This window comes from Mesoplodon mirus (assembly GCF_964341445.2).
Source record: "Mesoplodon mirus genome assembly, chromosome: 2".
Classification (NCBI taxonomy): domain Eukaryota; kingdom Metazoa; phylum Chordata; class Mammalia; order Artiodactyla; family Ziphiidae; genus Mesoplodon; species Mesoplodon mirus.
The window spans coordinates 195,555,185-195,572,859 of NC_138977.1; the positions used below are offsets into that span (position 1 = coordinate 195,555,185).

The 17,675-nt window shown below is 37.2% G+C and overlaps 1 protein-coding gene across 2 annotated transcripts in view; it reads left to right on the forward strand.

The window, feature by feature from the left end:
* Nucleotides 1–12,399, forward strand: part of BTAF1 (B-TFIID TATA-box binding protein associated factor 1) — a 94,668-nt gene extending 82,269 nt beyond the window's left edge. For both annotated transcript variants that reach the window (XM_082601314.1, XM_082601315.1), the window contains 8 exons: nt 1,854–1,995; nt 2,141–2,271; nt 3,900–4,025; nt 5,475–5,627; nt 7,887–8,098; nt 9,351–9,510; nt 9,907–10,077; nt 11,527–12,399. In XM_082601314.1, the coding sequence (XP_082457440.1) occupies nt 1,854–1,995; nt 2,141–2,271; nt 3,900–4,025; nt 5,475–5,627; nt 7,887–8,098; nt 9,351–9,510; nt 9,907–10,077; nt 11,527–11,670 (1,239 nt within the window). In that variant the 3' untranslated portion in view covers nt 11,671–12,399. The remainder of the gene's footprint in view (nt 1–1,853; nt 1,996–2,140; nt 2,272–3,899; nt 4,026–5,474; nt 5,628–7,886; nt 8,099–9,350; nt 9,511–9,906; nt 10,078–11,526) is intronic.
* The last annotated feature ends 5,276 nt before the right edge of the window (nt 12,400–17,675 follow it).

Genomic DNA, 17,675 nt, shown 5'->3' on the forward strand with positions numbered 1-17,675 from the left:
GGAGAGGTATGAATACCTGAGGTTAGGAAGCAATTGAAGGAAAGAGATTGTAACCATTTATCTTGGAAAAGGAAGGAGATGGCTGAGTATGTAGATGCCTTTAGATATTTTTGAAAGATTCTCTTATCTTCCAGAGGAATTGGTTGCAAATGTTCACATCTAGCTTGGATAGCCAAGTCTGATGGGAAGATACCCTCCATCATTCTCCAGTTGGTAGGAGGGTAGACACCAAGTGACCTCTGAGATTGCTTCTGACTCTTAAAAAAATGATGGTTCTTTATGTATTTGTTACTTTTCTTTTAAATTTATTTTTGTTGATGGACTGACTACTAAAGTATTATGGTTTTGTCTATTAAGTAAGCACTTCAGATTTTAATAACCACAAGAGAGAACGTAATTACAAACATGAAAATTTAATGGAAGTAAGAAAAAGTACATTTAAAAGGGAAAAAGGGGGGCTTCCCTGGTGGCGCAGTGGTTGAGAGTCCTCCTGCCGATGCAGGGGACACAGGTTCGTGCCCCGGTCCGGGAAGATCCCACATGCCACGGAGCAGCTAGGCCCGTGAGCCATGGCCACTAGGCGTGCGCGTCTGGAGCCTGTGCTCCGCAACGGGAGAGGCCACAACAGTGAGAGGCCCGCGTACCGCAAAAAAAAAAGGTGGGGGGGGGACTTCCCTGGTTGTCCAGTGGTTAAGACTCTGCCCTCCCAGTGCAGGGGGCACAGGTTTGATCCCTGGTTGGGAACTAGGATCCCGCATGCCACACGGCACAGCCTAAATAAATAAGGGAAAAAATCACTCTTTAGGTTTGACATATCAAGATTTGTTTTGCTTATATGGAAACTTCACAGTATTTTAAAATTGATTATAGCTTTCACAACAAAAGAAGTATTTGTTTGCTTAAAGGCTCTCTTTTCCCCTTCCATACCTCAGTCGTTTAGCTCTGAAGCTGTAAGGTGGGTGGGTTTCTGCACCAGATAGCCATGGTAGCCCATGAGTCATGGGGCAGAGCCTAAGTGGGATTAGAAGGGTTTCAATATAGAATGGCAGCCCAGCATGGTGAGCCACTGCTTGAGCACGGTGAGGAGGGCTTCTGGAAGGGGTAAACAGATGGGATGGTACCTTAGCATCCACACATAGTGGGAAAGCATCCAAAATGAAAAAGTGTTGATTTCTTTTTTTCTTTTTTCATGAAACTCCAACAGAATTGGAAAGAACCTGTGCCTGTTCCTCATGACCCATAAATACTGGGTAGACTTGACCTATAACCAAACTCTTCTAGGTTTTCCTGTATTGAAGAAATGGTGGTATTGGCCAGATTTCTTAAATCTTGATGCTAATCTGAGTCTCAAAAGAATCAGACATGTATTCATCTTTCTCCTCTTCTATTTACTACTTGATGGAACCTACCAGTAGGATTTAAATACCATGGACCAAGGTTTATTCTGGTGGAAGAGACTTGAAAGTTTCCTCCAAATAGGATAGAGTATTTTCTCCAGATTTTACACGTTAAAATATAGACTCATAGAGACTTTCCTGGCGGTCCAGTGGTTAAGACTTTGCCTTCACAGGGGGTGCGAGTTTGATCCCTGGTCGGGGAGCTAAGATCCCACATGCCTCATGGCCAAAAAACCAAAACAGAAAACAGAAGCAATATTGTAAAAAAAATCAATAAAGACTTCAAAAGTGGTCCACATCAAAAAAATCTTTAAAATATTTGTATATATAGACTTATACCCAAAAATGTGGTGATAATCTATGTCATCACAGTGGGCTTTCATTAATGTTCCATTTTTAAGTATAAGGAAATAATCCTAGTACACAAGATAACTGGTGTTCCTTTCTTATATTCAGAACAACGTTTTGGAGCTGTGGTCATTATTTGATTTCCTCATGCCAGGATTTTTGGGGACTGAACGCCAGTTTGCTGCGCGATATGGTAAACCTATATTAGCAAGTAGGGATGCTCGAAGCTCCAGTCGTGAACAAGAAGCAGGTATGAAAAAGAGATATAGTTATATACTCTGTGCAAGTGAATATAATTTATATCTAACTTTTGGGAAGCTATTTAATCTTATTAAGAGAAATTAATAGAATAATACTAATAAATAGAATAAAGTTAACTCTCTTATTATTAATAGGTGTTCTCGCGATGGATGCACTGCACCGCCAAGTCCTGCCATTTCTTTTGAGAAGAATGAAAGAAGATGTTTTGCAGGATCTACCACCCAAAATTATTCAAGACTATTACTGTACTCTTAGTACTCTCCAGGTTAGGAATCTGATGATCTCAATTGTGGTTGATGGTGGATGTTTATTAGGGGAATGTTTTGAACAAGCCACAAAAGTATTGAATAAAGGGGATTTAGCCTTTGGTTTATCACTCTTATCTAGCTTCTACTTCCTTAGACTTCAGGAATATTCAGTTTCAGACAGGTGTAGGTAAAACCTAAATGGATCTGTTTGGATATGTAAGTACACATTTGGGTATGTGCATTTTGAATATAGCATTAAAACAAAATCCAGTATCATAATTGCTTTGTTATATATGTCTAATTAATTGAAAAAGTTGGAAGGTTAAAATGATAAAGAAGTAAGCCAATGTTTTATAAGGGCCAGGAGTCTGCCTATAATGTCATATCCTTACAGCAGCATTATAGGTGTATACATCAGGGCTGAGTTGGGAAGTGGGACCTTGTCCCTTTTAAAGTATTGCCAGTAAATTTTCAAAATAAGTATTGGCTTCTGCACAGTTCTGATTTTGTACATAGAGACCATTATCAAAGGAATTTATTGTATGCCTTTCCTTGTGCAGTATTTTTGTAAGGGGAAACTGTCTCTTGTCTTAGTAAGATACGGCCTATAAGCAGAATTTTCTGTTTGAACGTTTACTTTGTGTTCTAGGTTAGTGAGCATCAGTCTGTTTCAGTATTAGAGTTGATTTAGTATGGTCAAATGAATAAAAGATATACAGACATACCTGGAAAATTGCTTCTTTCCCTCCAGTGTATAGACATTTAACCTTTTAGTATTTATCTATACAACTTGAGTTTAGTGGACAGGACACTAATTTAGATGCTAAGAGTTCTGTGATCATTTATATTATCTACCTCATCTTTCTGAGCCTCCATCCCTCATTTGTAAAAATTGGATTAATATTTCTTGAAGGAAAAATTTTTAGAGGTAATGAAATGAAGACTTTTTAAAGTTAAGTATAATAAAGAAAATGTGCCATATGAAAACACCTGAGATGATATACTGGTGGTGGTATTACAACGTCCTCATAAAACACATTTAAGTAGTCTGGAGGAAGGGGGCTGGGGAGGGAAGTGACATTTGGGTTCGTTTTGCACCTGTAGGTTTTTATTCTCTGACTTCTGTTCTCTAGCACTCTAGATTCTCTTCCCTTTCACATTGTTTTAGCATATACAAGGCAGGAGCCCAGACTCCAAGATAATACTTTGAACTTGGTATGGGTTCTGCAGTTAGTATCCTTTTTTAAACTTGGTCTTTTGAAATATACCTATTAGGGTCTTGACCACATAACTTCACTTAAGGAAGATTTCCTCATTTACTTGTAAGGGTTAAAGTTCTCTTTTATTGGTAATGTATTTCTCTTCTTGAACAGAGTGGAAAAATCGCGTCTAGGACTATTTGACTATTTTTAAAAATATTTTAGCAGCCAAACAATGTGTTAAACTTGTTTTCTAAATGTAATTTAAAAGGAATTTACCAAAATGCAGTGGATCATCTGTAATCAAGTAGTGAAATATAGGTATCATAATTTATTTTCTTTGATGAGGGCTGATTTAAATTACTGCTTTTATTGGCCTTTGCTAGTTATGTTTTGAACAATTGAAAATAAATATACTTATTGCTTTCATGGGGGGAATTTTACAGGTTCAGCTCTATGAGGATTTTGCTAAGTCTCGTGCCAAGTGTGATGTTGATGAAACAGTTTCTTCAGCTGCACTTTCTGAAGAAACTGAAAAACCAAAGCTTAAAGCTACAGGCCATGTATTCCAGGTATATATTACAGTCCACTTTTTAAATGTTGTTGAACAATGTTCTTCAGTGCAGCAATTTTTACATGGAACACTGAAATACGGATTTATTTAGTTTTTCTCAGTGTCGTGTATACATTCTTGAAAATAGGTAAAAGTACCAATTTAATTTATTTTCATATTCATAATTAGTAATTAATAAGTGATTTAATATTAAAATTAAAGTAAAAACCGCAATATATGTTTATATATTACGTGAAAAGAAGGGTTTTAAAATAGAGAACCTTTTATTTTCTATTCAAAAAATATTTGAACATCTACCACAAGGCAGTAATTTTTCTAACCTCAGGGGTTAATTAAAGCAGTGGACAAAACAGACCCCTTCCCTTGTAGAGGTGAAAAATGATTAAGTAAGTAAAAAATATATATCATGTAAAAGAAAATAAAGGCAAGTATGGGGTTATACAGTATAGGAGTCACGGTAGGTTGTGCTTTTCAATAGAGTGATCAGGGATGTGACTGAGAAGGTGACATTTGAGCGAAGATCTGAAGGAAGATTGAGGTATGCAGATATGTGGTGGGGGGGAGTGATTCCAGGCAGAGGATACGTAAAGCACAGAAGTCCTGAGACAGATGATGAATGTGCTTGAGAAAAAAGAGATAGTATCAACTCACTTTTTTTCTTTCCCTTTTGAAATATTCCACTGTAGAATACCTTCCAAACCCCTTGTCACCAATAAATTAAATACTTGTAGCAGTTTTAAAGATAGAAATGGGAAAAGGTGATTTTTTAGGCTTATACCTCTCCCACAGTTTCTGTCATAGTGCTAACGGATACAGTTGAGACCCAAACTATAAGCCAAGTAAATGACAAAAGGCAAAGGGTATGGCTGAATCAGAGAAAGAAAAAAAAAGACCTGAGGGGGTTCTGATTCTCAAACACAACCACTTGAAACACAACCACCTAGTTCCACCTTACCCTTCCCACCACCAGACCTGTTGAATCAACATACTGTGTAGAGGGGAGAGATTTACAGATTTATAAGGTCCTCAAGAAGTTTTTATACCCACTGAAGTTTGAGAAACCTTTCTTTAGAAAATGATGTCTAGTTCTAGAATCATCTATCAGCATTATCAGGCACTTTGAGTGGGAAAGGGTTACCTAGGAGCTAATAAATAAGACATTCTTTCACAAGAAGCTCATTGTCTAGTGGGGGAGACAGACATAAACAGTACAATTTATACAAGTTATAAATGCTGTCACAAAAATAAATACAAGTTGTGTAAGAAGCACAGATGAAGACATCACAGATGAGGTACTTGAACTGTTCCTTGAAGAACGAGCAGAGGAGTAGTGAGAAGGGGAAGAAAGGCATTTTAGATGGATGGACTAGCACAGGAAGATCCTGAGATAGGAACATTGGTGGCATGTGAAGGAGACTTGTGTATACTTTCTTCCCCTTTCTTAAAGGCATTACAGTACCTACGTAAACTGTGCAACCATCCAGCATTAGTCTTAACGCCTCAACATCCAGAGTTCAAGAGTACTACTGAAAAACTTGTGGTGCAGAATTCTTCTCTCCATGATATTCAACATGCCCCTAAACTCTCGGCTTTGAAACAAGTAAGTAGGTCTTTTAAGTGTTGCATGTGTGTTGTACATTCTTGGTCTGTAACAGTAGGTAAATTTGCTTTGCAAAAGATTACTGAGGTGTTTACTATTTCTTTTATTTTTAAATTTGGTTTGTTAAATTTTTGATACAGCTTTTTTTTTTTTTTTTTTGCGGTACGCGGGCCTCTCACTGTTGTGGCCTCTCCCCTTGCGGAGCACAGGCTCCGGACGTGCAGGCTCAGCAGCCATGGCTCACGGGCCCAGCCGCTCCACGGCATGTGGGATCTTCCTGGACCGAGGCACGAACCCGTGTCCCCTGCATTGGCAGGCGGACTCTCAACCACTGCGCCACCAGGGAAGCCCTGATACAGCTTTTTTAAAAATTGTGGTAAAATATATAACATAGTATATGCCGTTTTAACCATTTTTAAGTGTAAAATTCTATGGCATTAGTAACGTTCACAGTGTTATGTAACCATCACCACTATTTATTTCCAAAATTTTTCCATCAACCACATAGAAACTGTACCTGTTAAGCAATAACTTCCCACTCCCCTTTCTGTAACCCCAGGGAACCTCTAATCTACTTTCTGTCCGTATGAATTTGCCTGTTCTACATATTTCGTGTAAGTGGAATTATGTCGTTCTTTTGTGGCTGGCTTATTTCACCCGTTTTCAAGGTTCATTCATGTCAGAGCACATATCAGTGCTTCAGTCATGTTTACGGCCGGATAATAGTCCTTTGTTGTTGTCGTTATTACCACCACCACTGCATTTTGTTTATCCAGTCGTGCTGATGACACTGGGGTTGTTTCCACCTTCTGGCTATTATGAATAATGCTGCAATGAACATTAGCTTGTATCTGTTTGAGTCCCTCTTTTTAGTTCTTTTAGATATTAGACCTAAGAGTGGAAGTGCTGGATTATATGGCAATTCCATGTTTAACTTTTTCAGGAACTGCCAAGCTGCTTTCCACAGTGGCTGCAACATTTACATTCCCAAGCTATGTGCCAGGGTTCTGATTTCCCTACATCCTCATCAACACTTATTTTCCTTTTTTTTTTTTTTTTTTTTTTGCGGTACGTGGGCCTCTCACTGTTGTGGCCTCTCCCGCTGCGGAGCACAGGCTCCAGACGCGCAGGCTCAGCGGCCATGGCTCACGGGCCCAGCCGCTCCGCAGCATACGGGATCCTCCCGGACCGGGGCACAAACCCGTGTCCCCTGCATCGGCAGGCGGACTCTCAACCACTGCGCCACCAGGGAAGCCCTTTCCTTTTTTTAAGTATAGCCATCACAGTAGGTATGAAGTGGTATCACATTGTTGATTTGATTTGCTATTCCTAAATGACTAATGATGTTGTTTTTCATGTGCTTATTGGGGCATTTGTATATATTCTTTGGAGAAATGCCTGTTTAAGTCCTTTGACTGTTTTTTCATTGGGTTGTTTGTCTTTTGGTTGAGTTTTAGTTTATATTCTAGATATTAAGCCTTTATCAGATATATGATTTGCAAATACTTTCTCCCATTCTATAGATGGTCTTTTAACTTTCTTGGTCATGTCCTCCATGGTGTCTGATGAGAAAAGAGGTGTTCATCTCATTGAGAACCCCTTTTGCATGAAGTCACTTTTGGGAATTCCCTGGCAGTCCAGTGGTTAGGACTTGGCACTTTCACTGCCAGGGCCCGGGTTTGATCCCTGGTTGGGAGATGAAGATCCCACAGGTCATGTGGTGGTGGGGTGGTCACTTTACTCTTGCTGTCGTCAAGATTTTGCCTTTTGTCTTTGTCTTTCAACAGCTTGATTATAATGTGTGTCAGTGTGGATCACTGGAATTAATTTTTCTAGGGACTGCTTGCTCTGCCATTTGTTCATGTCACTCTTGGTGTAACTTTTAAAAATGGAGTTTTAAAAAATTCTGAAATTTGGAAAGGTTAAAGGAACCAATTTCAAGTTAATGTAAATGTTAATACCATTTAGTTTTTCTAGCCTTAAAAATTAAGATCTTATTGTAAAATCTGGACTTTATTATTTTAGCGTTTTGTAGTTATTCTGCCTTAAATTTTATTGAGAATAACTAATGGATGAAGATTTTAGATTTCACACGGGCTAGTGTAGAAAATGTTATAAATGAGAGCCCCAGATGCTAATCTGCTTTTCAGGTCACAGGTAAGTTAACCTTTTCTCACCACAAAGAGGAATATTTATTTTGGTGAGATTGACTGCCTACTTTTATTGGACATCGGTGTAACAGTTGATTCTTTTTTCAAGTTGCTGTTGGACTGTGGTTTGGGAAATGGCAGCACTTCCGAGAGTGGCACAGAGTCTGTTGTAGCCCAGCACAGGATACTGATCTTCTGTCAGCTTAAAAGCATGCTTGATATAGTAGAGCATGATCTTCTCAAACCTCACTTACCCTCTGTCACTTACTTGAGATTAGATGGTAGCATACCTCCTGGCCAGAGGCATTCCATTGTTTCACGGTAAGTGGCTTCTAAAATCTTACAAATCAAGTTATAGTCAATTTATTATTATTACTTACATAGAAGTTTGCCTCATGAAGTATCTTCTTTGGCTAGATATTTGCAAATGTGTTTTTTTGTTGTGTAATTCAACCCAACTAAATCTTTACCTTTTTAAAATACAGAACTGCAGAAATATAATTGAATAGTTTGTTTAGTTAGGGGGAAAAAAGTGTGACTGTATTAGGAAAGCACTCCTAAGGGCATGAAAGAAATTTAAGGCATCAACAAAAAATAGAGATAACTACTTTCCCCTCATCTGTTTATGGGGGTTGGGGCAGGAGGAAGCAAATGAATGGCTTGACTAAGCTCTTTATCCTGATCCCTCTGTCTCTGCTGAAAACAAGTTGGAAGCTGGCCTCGCTTGGAAGCAGAATCACTGAGTGCAGTGTTTCTTACATGTGGTCTCCTCCCTCTGCTTTGGAAACCTCAGGGGTTCATTTTTAAAAATGCATATTCCTAGGTTCTGTCCCAGGCCTGCTGACTTCAAGAGTGAGCATTTTTAACAAGCATCCCTAAGAGATTTTTAGGCACAAAACAGAGACCCACGAAGGGACTTTGAACTCAGGTTTGACTCTGACTCTACCATTGAGGCAGTGTTCTCTTGGGCCTGTTTATTATCCACACAGCCTGAGAGTCTCTCAGATAATAATAATATCCTATAGAGCTATTGTAACAAATAACATAAAGCATATAAAGTACAAAGCCCATTGCTTGACTCAGAGTGAGTAATAAATGGTAGCTTAGTAATGTTAGTTTTTCTTTTTCCTAGAAGCTACCAGATGTCCTTTGTCAATATCTTCTAGGACTAGTACAATTTTAGCAACCCTCAGCACGCTAATCTTCTACCTTCCCTGACTGATCTAACCTTTCTCTACACTCTTCTGTCTCCATATGTTAAAGGTTCATAGTTGGGTTTTGTCTTAATTATAATTAGTGTTCCATTTTTGCATCCATTTTTCAATTGGACTTAATTGCTAGGTATGAAATTTCTGACGTTCTAGAATACCTTCTTTCTACTACTAAAGATGTTATGTAGATCAAAAGAAGATGGTCTGAACTCAGGTGGTCACAGAAATGTCTATGTCATGGATTATAAAGCAGTGTTCTCATTTGTGCTCTTTAATTTTTACTAAACAAACAGTTCAGTTTCTATTACTTGAACTTTAGGAAGAAATGTACTAATTTTATTTTTTAATATCTATGTTTTTAGGTTTAACAACGATCCATCCATAGATGTTCTCTTACTTACAACTCACGTTGGTGGCCTGGGGCTTAACTTAACGGGCGCTGACACAGTGGTATTTGTGGAGCATGACTGGAATCCCATGCGTGATCTACAAGCCATGGACCGGGCCCATCGCATTGGGCAGGTAAAAAGTCAACACTCAACAGGTGTTAACTTGTGCACTGGGAAAAATAACTCCCTGCAAAAGACAGGAAGCCTTGGTTTAAGTTCCTGCTCCTATGTTAGTTAAGTGTTGTGACGTTAAGCAAGTCACTTAATTTTGTGGCACCATTTCCTCATGCATTAAATGAGGTGCTTGGGCTAAGAAAACCTGGGAAACTGTCTATTCCTAATATTCTGTGATCGTCTACAAACATTTTAAGGTCATGGGCACAGATAAATAAAGAAAACCCAATCCTAATTCAATGGTAGTTAAGTACTTACTTAGTACAAGTATGCAAGCCCTCTGACTTGGTAAATCTCAAAATTTACTTACCCATTTATTCTTGCTACAGTTGCTTAACTTCTTTTTCTCATTCAGAAACGTGTGGTTAACGTGTACCGATTGATAACCAGAGGAACGTTGGAAGAGAAAATAATGGGTTTGCAGAAATTCAAGATGAACATAGCAAATACTGTTATTAGCCAAGAGAATTCTAGTTTGCAGAGTATGGGGACAGATCAACTCCTTGATCTGTTTACTCTTGATAAGGTAAAGAACTTATACAATTTGTTGTATCGTTAATGTGTTCACAGACTTCCTGGGACTGCTTGGTAAAAGTATTAAAAGGAACAGCAAAAGTCATTCACTTTAGTATCACCTAGACAACCCTTTGAGGGAATTTTTGATGTCCAGATAAAACTCTCCAGGATACTAGGGGATGTTTGAAGGTCTGACTTTCTGATGGATGTCTCCAGTGTCCTCCCCAGGTTTTCTTTCCTTAGTCCCTACCTGCTACAGGACAGCTGTTTCTGGAGCCAGCTAGACCTGGGTGTGCGGTTCTTGCCCTGCCTCCTGTTAACTGGCGACCTTAGGCAAATTAACTTCTCTGACCATCTTCAGCCTTGGCAGGATAACAATGCCTATATTACTACAGAGTTGTGAAGATAATAAATAGTAGCTATTGTTAATGTGGATGATGGAACGAATATATATCAGATAACAATCCATTATCAGAGGATGCACGAGCTGGAAATATTGGTTGGTCTAATAATGTAAAACTAATAGGGTTGGATTTAAAGTCCTGTGTAGGTTCAGAAAATCAACTGTACACTCAGTGTAAGTTAAGGTGAGAAATGGCCTTATATAATGCAATTAAACTAGCTGTAATAACAGAATTATAGTGTCCACATGTGAGAGAAAGTAGTTCCACTCTACTCTGTGTGTGTTAAGCCACATTTAGAATACTGTCTGGTTCTGGGTGCTGCATTTTAAACAGTAACAAATCAGTGAATCCCCAAAAGATGGCCAGAATGGAGAAAAGTTCTCCAATCATGTCATGTAAGGGAGGTTGAAAGAACAGGATCTGTGTAACCCAGAAAAAAAGGCTCAAAGAAACATGGATTGCTTCAAATGTATTTTATTCCGTTTGAAAGAATATTCTTATGGGTGACTTTCAGCAAGCAGAAACTGGGCTCAAGGGGTGTTCCAAGGAAGGATCTTATTGGCAAAATTTGAATATGGACTACATATGAGATCATCTTAATATACCAATATTAAATTTCCTTAATTTGATCTTTGTACTTTGGTTATCTAAGAGAATGTCCTTGTTCTTGGGATAAAGGGGCATAATATCTACAACTTACTCTCAAATGGTTTTGGGAAAGGCTGATAATTTAACTATATATCTAATACTAACATATACACAGGCGTATATACACACACACACGGGAGAAGAATGACAAAGCCAAGTGACACAGTTAACAGTGAGTTCTTTGCAATGTTCTTAAAATTCTTCTCAAATAAAAAGCATAAAATGATAAATCATTAGGGCTGTGGGAAAATAGAATAGGCTATCTTAAGAGTTCACGAACTTCCCCATATTTTGAAGTGTTTAACTGTTGAAAAAGTGCAATGTTAGAAACAAGTATGGTATTTTAAAGGAAAATAAAATTTCTGAAATTAATCTTTCATTTTATCTTTCTGCCAATTTTTCTTAAGGATGGCAAAGCAGAAAAAGCTGACACCTCTACTTCTGGAAAAGCAAGTATGAAATCAGTCCTTGAGAACCTGAGCGACCTTTGGGATCAAGAGCAATACGAGTCAGAGTACAGCCTGGAAAAGTTCATGCATTCTCTCAAATAACTATCAGATATTGTAAATGCAATTGCTGCTAGTTCAGTAACATTTCTGCTGATATTCAGCAAATTTCAAAGTTTATGGTGAACTTTTTAGCTCAATGTGTAAATAGATCTGAAGAATATTCAGCATAACGCTGGTTCTTGTTTCACTGGGGGGAACAAGTTATTCTCAAACATTTGCACTGTATTAACTTTAAATGTTAATGTGAAATGGTTTAAATTTTACATGCTGAATAGCTGCAGAGCAGAGGAACCAAACCAGGTTTACATGTGCTACCATGAGGTGTTCTTACTGGGAACAAGCCTCCTATCTGTACACAGTAGTCACTTTGTACAGGATAATATCCATGAGTACGTTAGTGTTCATGTACATTTTTCCTTTTAAAGAGAACTTGTTTTTATAAATGATTAAAACTAGGGCTTTTTTTGTATAAAAGCCTTAATGAGCCATAATTTTAAGAATAATGACTACAATACTGGTCACTCTTGGAACATGAAAATCTTAGACAATGAATTGAACCAAGCCTTTGGTGGAAACTTTATATATTTAATGCAAAGGCATAGTGTTGTTCAAATCTTTAACATCATCTTGTCAACTTTTAAAATATATCAACTATTCTAAATACAGGTAATGTTCTATTTAAGGCTATCATAACATCCTATTAAGAGGGTGTTCTTTTAATTTATCTAAGGGCTAGGATATAGCCAGATTCTGAGAACATATCTACTCAATAGGTTTCAATCATATATATATATATATATATATATATATATATATATATATATAAAATATATATTTTTTGTAACTATGAACCTATACAGTTTTCCAGAAGTAGATTTTACACTGTTTAGAATTTCAAAACCTATGGTGAAAAGACTGTTTATTGTAGTAATGCATGACTGAAGCATAAAAGGGAGAAATGATTCCTTTATACACACAAACATACATAAATACACATATCTATATGCACAGATGTACCTATCCTGCATCCGAAAGGGTGCTTGGTATTGGCACTAAAATCATGTAGTTATACTGGGCAGCAATAATTGGGCATGAAGCTGGTTAGTGTTAGAAAAGTGAGCTCAATAGTGAGGGTGGGTATATGTATATAGATATGCATGTATGTGTATGTATATAATTTTATATATTTCACATAAATTAATACATGCTTGTGTGCATATATATGTATGGGATATATTTGTATATACATGTACAGGAAATAAACATCCCCCAGGTTTGTGGCTGGCCATACACATAGGCATTGGTTTCAAAACCATCAGACCTCAGCTGTAAAATAACTTTTTGTTAAAATAAAATTATACTGTTCTGCAGCATTTAGACATGGATATGTGTCACATTTCAGTAGCTTTGACAACCATACTGTAACATTAAACATAGCATTCCACAAGAGAATAAAAAAAAAGATTTAACTGTAAAAATATGTGCAACTGTGTGTTATTTGTAGGAAATGATCACTAGAAAAAGCAAAAGATTAGTTTAGATATGGTCTAAAAATGCTCAAGATCTTTTTTCTTACTAATGGTTATTTTTTCATTATTTAGGATTTATAGTCAAATTTGGTGGAAGACAAAAAGGAAATTCTTGACTTTATATAGAATATCCATTGTACATAGCACAGTGAAGCTGTTTGGGAATGTGACCACTCAGAGGCAGAAGTGGGGGGACTATAAGAGCATAATAGAAATTACAGAAAAGTAACAGCGTTGCATCACATATCTGTTCCAAATATTTAATCCCAATACAATCTTATACCTCCCGATTAAAGATAGACCTCCCAATTTCCTGGAATACATGCTGGCATCAGTGGAATCTAAGTGAAATAGATTGCAGGAACATCTGTTATCAAGTGCCAGAGTACTCAGTGTGAATCTACAAAGCAAAAACTTGAGTTGTGTCGATTAACAAAATATTTGCTAGTCACACAAATCAGTGTCAGACATCAAAAACGGCCTCCTGCTTAAAGAAAGGGTTCCCACCAGTCTCTAGTAAATTCCCTTAAACCAGTGAAGTTCTGTTGAATATAGGGGCCGAGATCCTACTATCTGTGTAGGGACAACAACCATGGTTTCAGGCTCACAGGAGGAAGTGGAGCTATAACTTAATCCTCTCCATAAAGCCACAAAGAGTTCATGTATTGAAACAGGACTAGTAGAACTGTCCAAGAGCCCAGAATCACAAAGTCATCTGAGAAATCAGAATCCCAGAATATCTGTACCAAAGGTAAGTAAGGTTGGGTTATTTTAAATGTATAGCTATAAGAACCACAAATTAAGAAAATAACATATCAACTCCGGGACCCTAGCAGAAGCAAACAAAACTGCCCTATAGGAAGAGTTCCTTAGGATTACCACAGGGGAAAGCTTCTAAGATTAAACTCACACACACACAATCTACAGGAGGCAATGAACTACCAGGAGGAAGTCAGCAGATATAAATAGGAAAATTCGTTATTTCAAAACTGCAAATAGGGACTTCCCTGGTGGTCCAGTGGTAAAGAAACCATCTTACAATGCAGGGGACGAGGGTTTGATCCCTGGTCAGGGAACTAATATCCTACATGCCACGGGGCAACTAAGCCCGCGCTACAGCTACTGAGCTTACGCGTCACAACTAGAGAGCCTGCGTGCCGCAAACAACAGAGCCCACGTGCTCTGGAACCCATGAGCCACAACTACAGAGCCCACATGCCCTGGAGCCTGCACGCCACAACTAGAGAGAAGCCCACGTGCTGCAACAAAAAGCCCACGTGCCACAATGAAAGATCCCGCATGCCTCAGCGAAGATCCTGCGTGCTGCAACTAAGACCCAGCACAGCCAAAAATTAAATAAATAAATCTTTAAAAAATAGAATAAAAACTGCAAATAGAATAATCTGAAAGACCATAAAATAATCATTAATTAGATATGAAAATAAGGAAAACATTATTTAAAGGTTAGGCAAATTTGAAACATTCATAAATGAATGAAAAGTCACAAATTGAAAACTTGATAGTCATCAATGCAGATTAGACACAGGTGAAGAGAGAATGTGAATTGGGAGACTGATCTTATAAAATCTATGATGGGATACAGAGATGGATTGATAGAAACTATGAAAGGGCAGGCAAAAATGGGAGATGGAATGAGAGCACCTAATAATACAGTTCATAGGAGGGTCCAGAAGGAATGGGATATGGGAAAAGAGACGAAGTCGTCTTTGACTTAACTAATTATTACACACCCCTGCATCCAGTCTATCAGCATGTTCTACCATCTCTGGCTCCAAAATATATTCCAAGTCTGTTCACCATTCTCCATCTCTACTACTACTGCTATAGTTCCCACCATCATCTTGACTCTTCAGGACTACTGTATTCTAACTGGTCTTCCCACTTGCCAAGGCTCCCATGACTTCCTATGACACTCATACTGAATCTGAGCTCCTTACCATAGTATACAAGCCCTACATGTTCTGGCCCCTGCCCATCTCTCTCACTTTCATCATATCCCACCATATTTACCCCAGTTAAGTCGGTCTGTCCCCCTGCTAATGCCTCAATGTAAAACCAAATGTGTTTCCATCTCGATTTTGGTTCTTGTACAGCTTGGTGAATGGTATCATGGGGAGATATGGAATACTGAAAAAGGAACAGATTGGGAAGGGGGAGAGTAGGAAATCAAGAATTGTCTTTCGGTCGTTAAATTGAGATCCTTGTTATATCAAAGGAGAGATGTTGAATCTAGAGCTCAAAGGAAAGGTCAAGACTAGAGAGATAAATTTGGAAGATAGTATTTTTAAGGAATGTATGGGACTGAATGAGATCTCCTGTGGTGTTATTTATATAGTGAAGTACTATACAGCAGTGAAAAATCATTGACTATAGTAAAACATGGATAAATCTCAAAAACAATGTTGAATGAAAAAAATAATAAACTATGTATAGTTTCAGTCTATATAAAGACTAAAAACAGGTAAAAATGAAACACTGTTTAGGGATATACAAACAAATCACATATATGGTTATTTCACATTTGAAACATAAACTGAGTGACAGTCACATGCACAACACTTATTGATCACTTCCTGCTCTATACCAAACACAATGGGAGAAGCTTAAAGACCAGTGAGGAGGAAGGATACCTTAGCCAACAACTGATATGGTTACATTAATTTCAGAAGAAGTAGACCTCAAGGCAAAAGATATTACCTACAATAAAGAGGGGTACCTCATAATGATAAAGTGATTTCAGTTAACCAGGAAGTTATAACAGCTCCAAACTGATATACACCTCAAAATCCATAAAGGAAAATAGACAACTACATAAAAGGAAATGGACAGGTCCAAGGTCATAGAGATTTTAATACACCTCTTTCAGTAGAACAAGCAGGCAAAAAAAAAAAAAAAAAAGCAACAGGATACAGACAATTTAAATAATATGGTTGACAAATGTGACTTAGTTGACATACCTAGATATAACCAACAACTCCAGAATACATTCTTTGGAAGCTCATGTGGAACATTCACCACAACTGACCATATGCTGAGCCATAATGCAAGTCCTGGCAAATTTTAAGAAATTAAAATCACAAATACAGTGTCCACTTTCTCCACTCCTATTCAGGAGAGTGTAGTATTGGCATAAAGATAGATCAAAGATATACTTGAGGTCCTTCCTTGTGCAACATGACAATAAAAGGAAAGCACACACATCAGAAAATAAGAGACAAAACTTTTGACTTACAACGTCTATGTAGAAAATTCCGAAGAATCTACAAGAAAGTTACTAGAATTGAGTTTAGGAAGTTCTTGGGATACAAAGTCAATATACAAAAAGTCAAATGTATTTTTATACTTGGCAATAAAAGATTGGAAACTGAAATTTTTAAACATACTGTATATAATAGCACCAAAATCCATAAAATAAGTCTTAGAAAACATGTAAAAGGTTTGTGTGCTGAAAACTATAAAAATGCTGATGAAGGAAATCAAAAAGATATTTAAAAATAGAGATACATATTATGTTCATGGATTCAAAACTCAAAATTGTTAAGATTTCAGTTCTCTCCATACAGATCTATAGACACAAAGCAATTCCAAGCAAAATTTCCAGGAGGACATTTTGTACATATCAAACTGATGCTAAAATTTATATGGAAAGGCAAAGGAAACATAGTAATCAAAGAAAACTATGAAAAAGGAAACAGTTGTAAGACTTACACTGCCAGATTTTAAAGCTTACTATACATGTATAGTAGTCAAGAGAGTGTAGTACTGGCATAAAGACAGATTAATGGAACAGAACAGATTGCCTACAAATATACTGACACTTAAATAGTCAATTGATTTTCCACAAAGGTGCTAAGGCAACTCAATGGACAAGATAATCTTTTCAAAAAGTGTGTGTCCATATGCTAAAAAAATAATAATAACCCACAACTCCAAACATACCTTATATCTTCTGCAAAATTTAATTCAAAGTTAAACATGGACATACATGATAAACCCAAAGGCGTTTAACTTCTATAGAAACAGAAAACATCAGAGAAAATTTTTGTGATGTTGGGTTGGGCAAAGATTTCTTAGAAATTATACTATAAACATGATCCATAGAAGAAAAAATGTAAGTTGTACTTTGGAAAAAATTAAGAACTTCCACTATTTGAAAGACACTAGAAAGAATGAAGAGCCACAGCATGAGAGAAAATATTTCCAAATCACATATCTGATAAAAGGCTTATATCTTGAACATATCAAGAATACATAAAGAACTTCTAAAACTCAGTAAGCAACCCAATTTAAAAACAAGCAAAAGATTTGAACAGATACATCACCAAATAAGATATATGAAAGACAAATAAGCACATGAAAAGATGTTCAACATCTTTTCCAATAGTGTGTAGTGGTATATCCACTACAATTACACACCTATGAAAATAATTCAAATTTTTAAAAACTGACAATATGAACTGCTGATGAAGATGCAGAGCGAAGTGGTATGGCCACTTT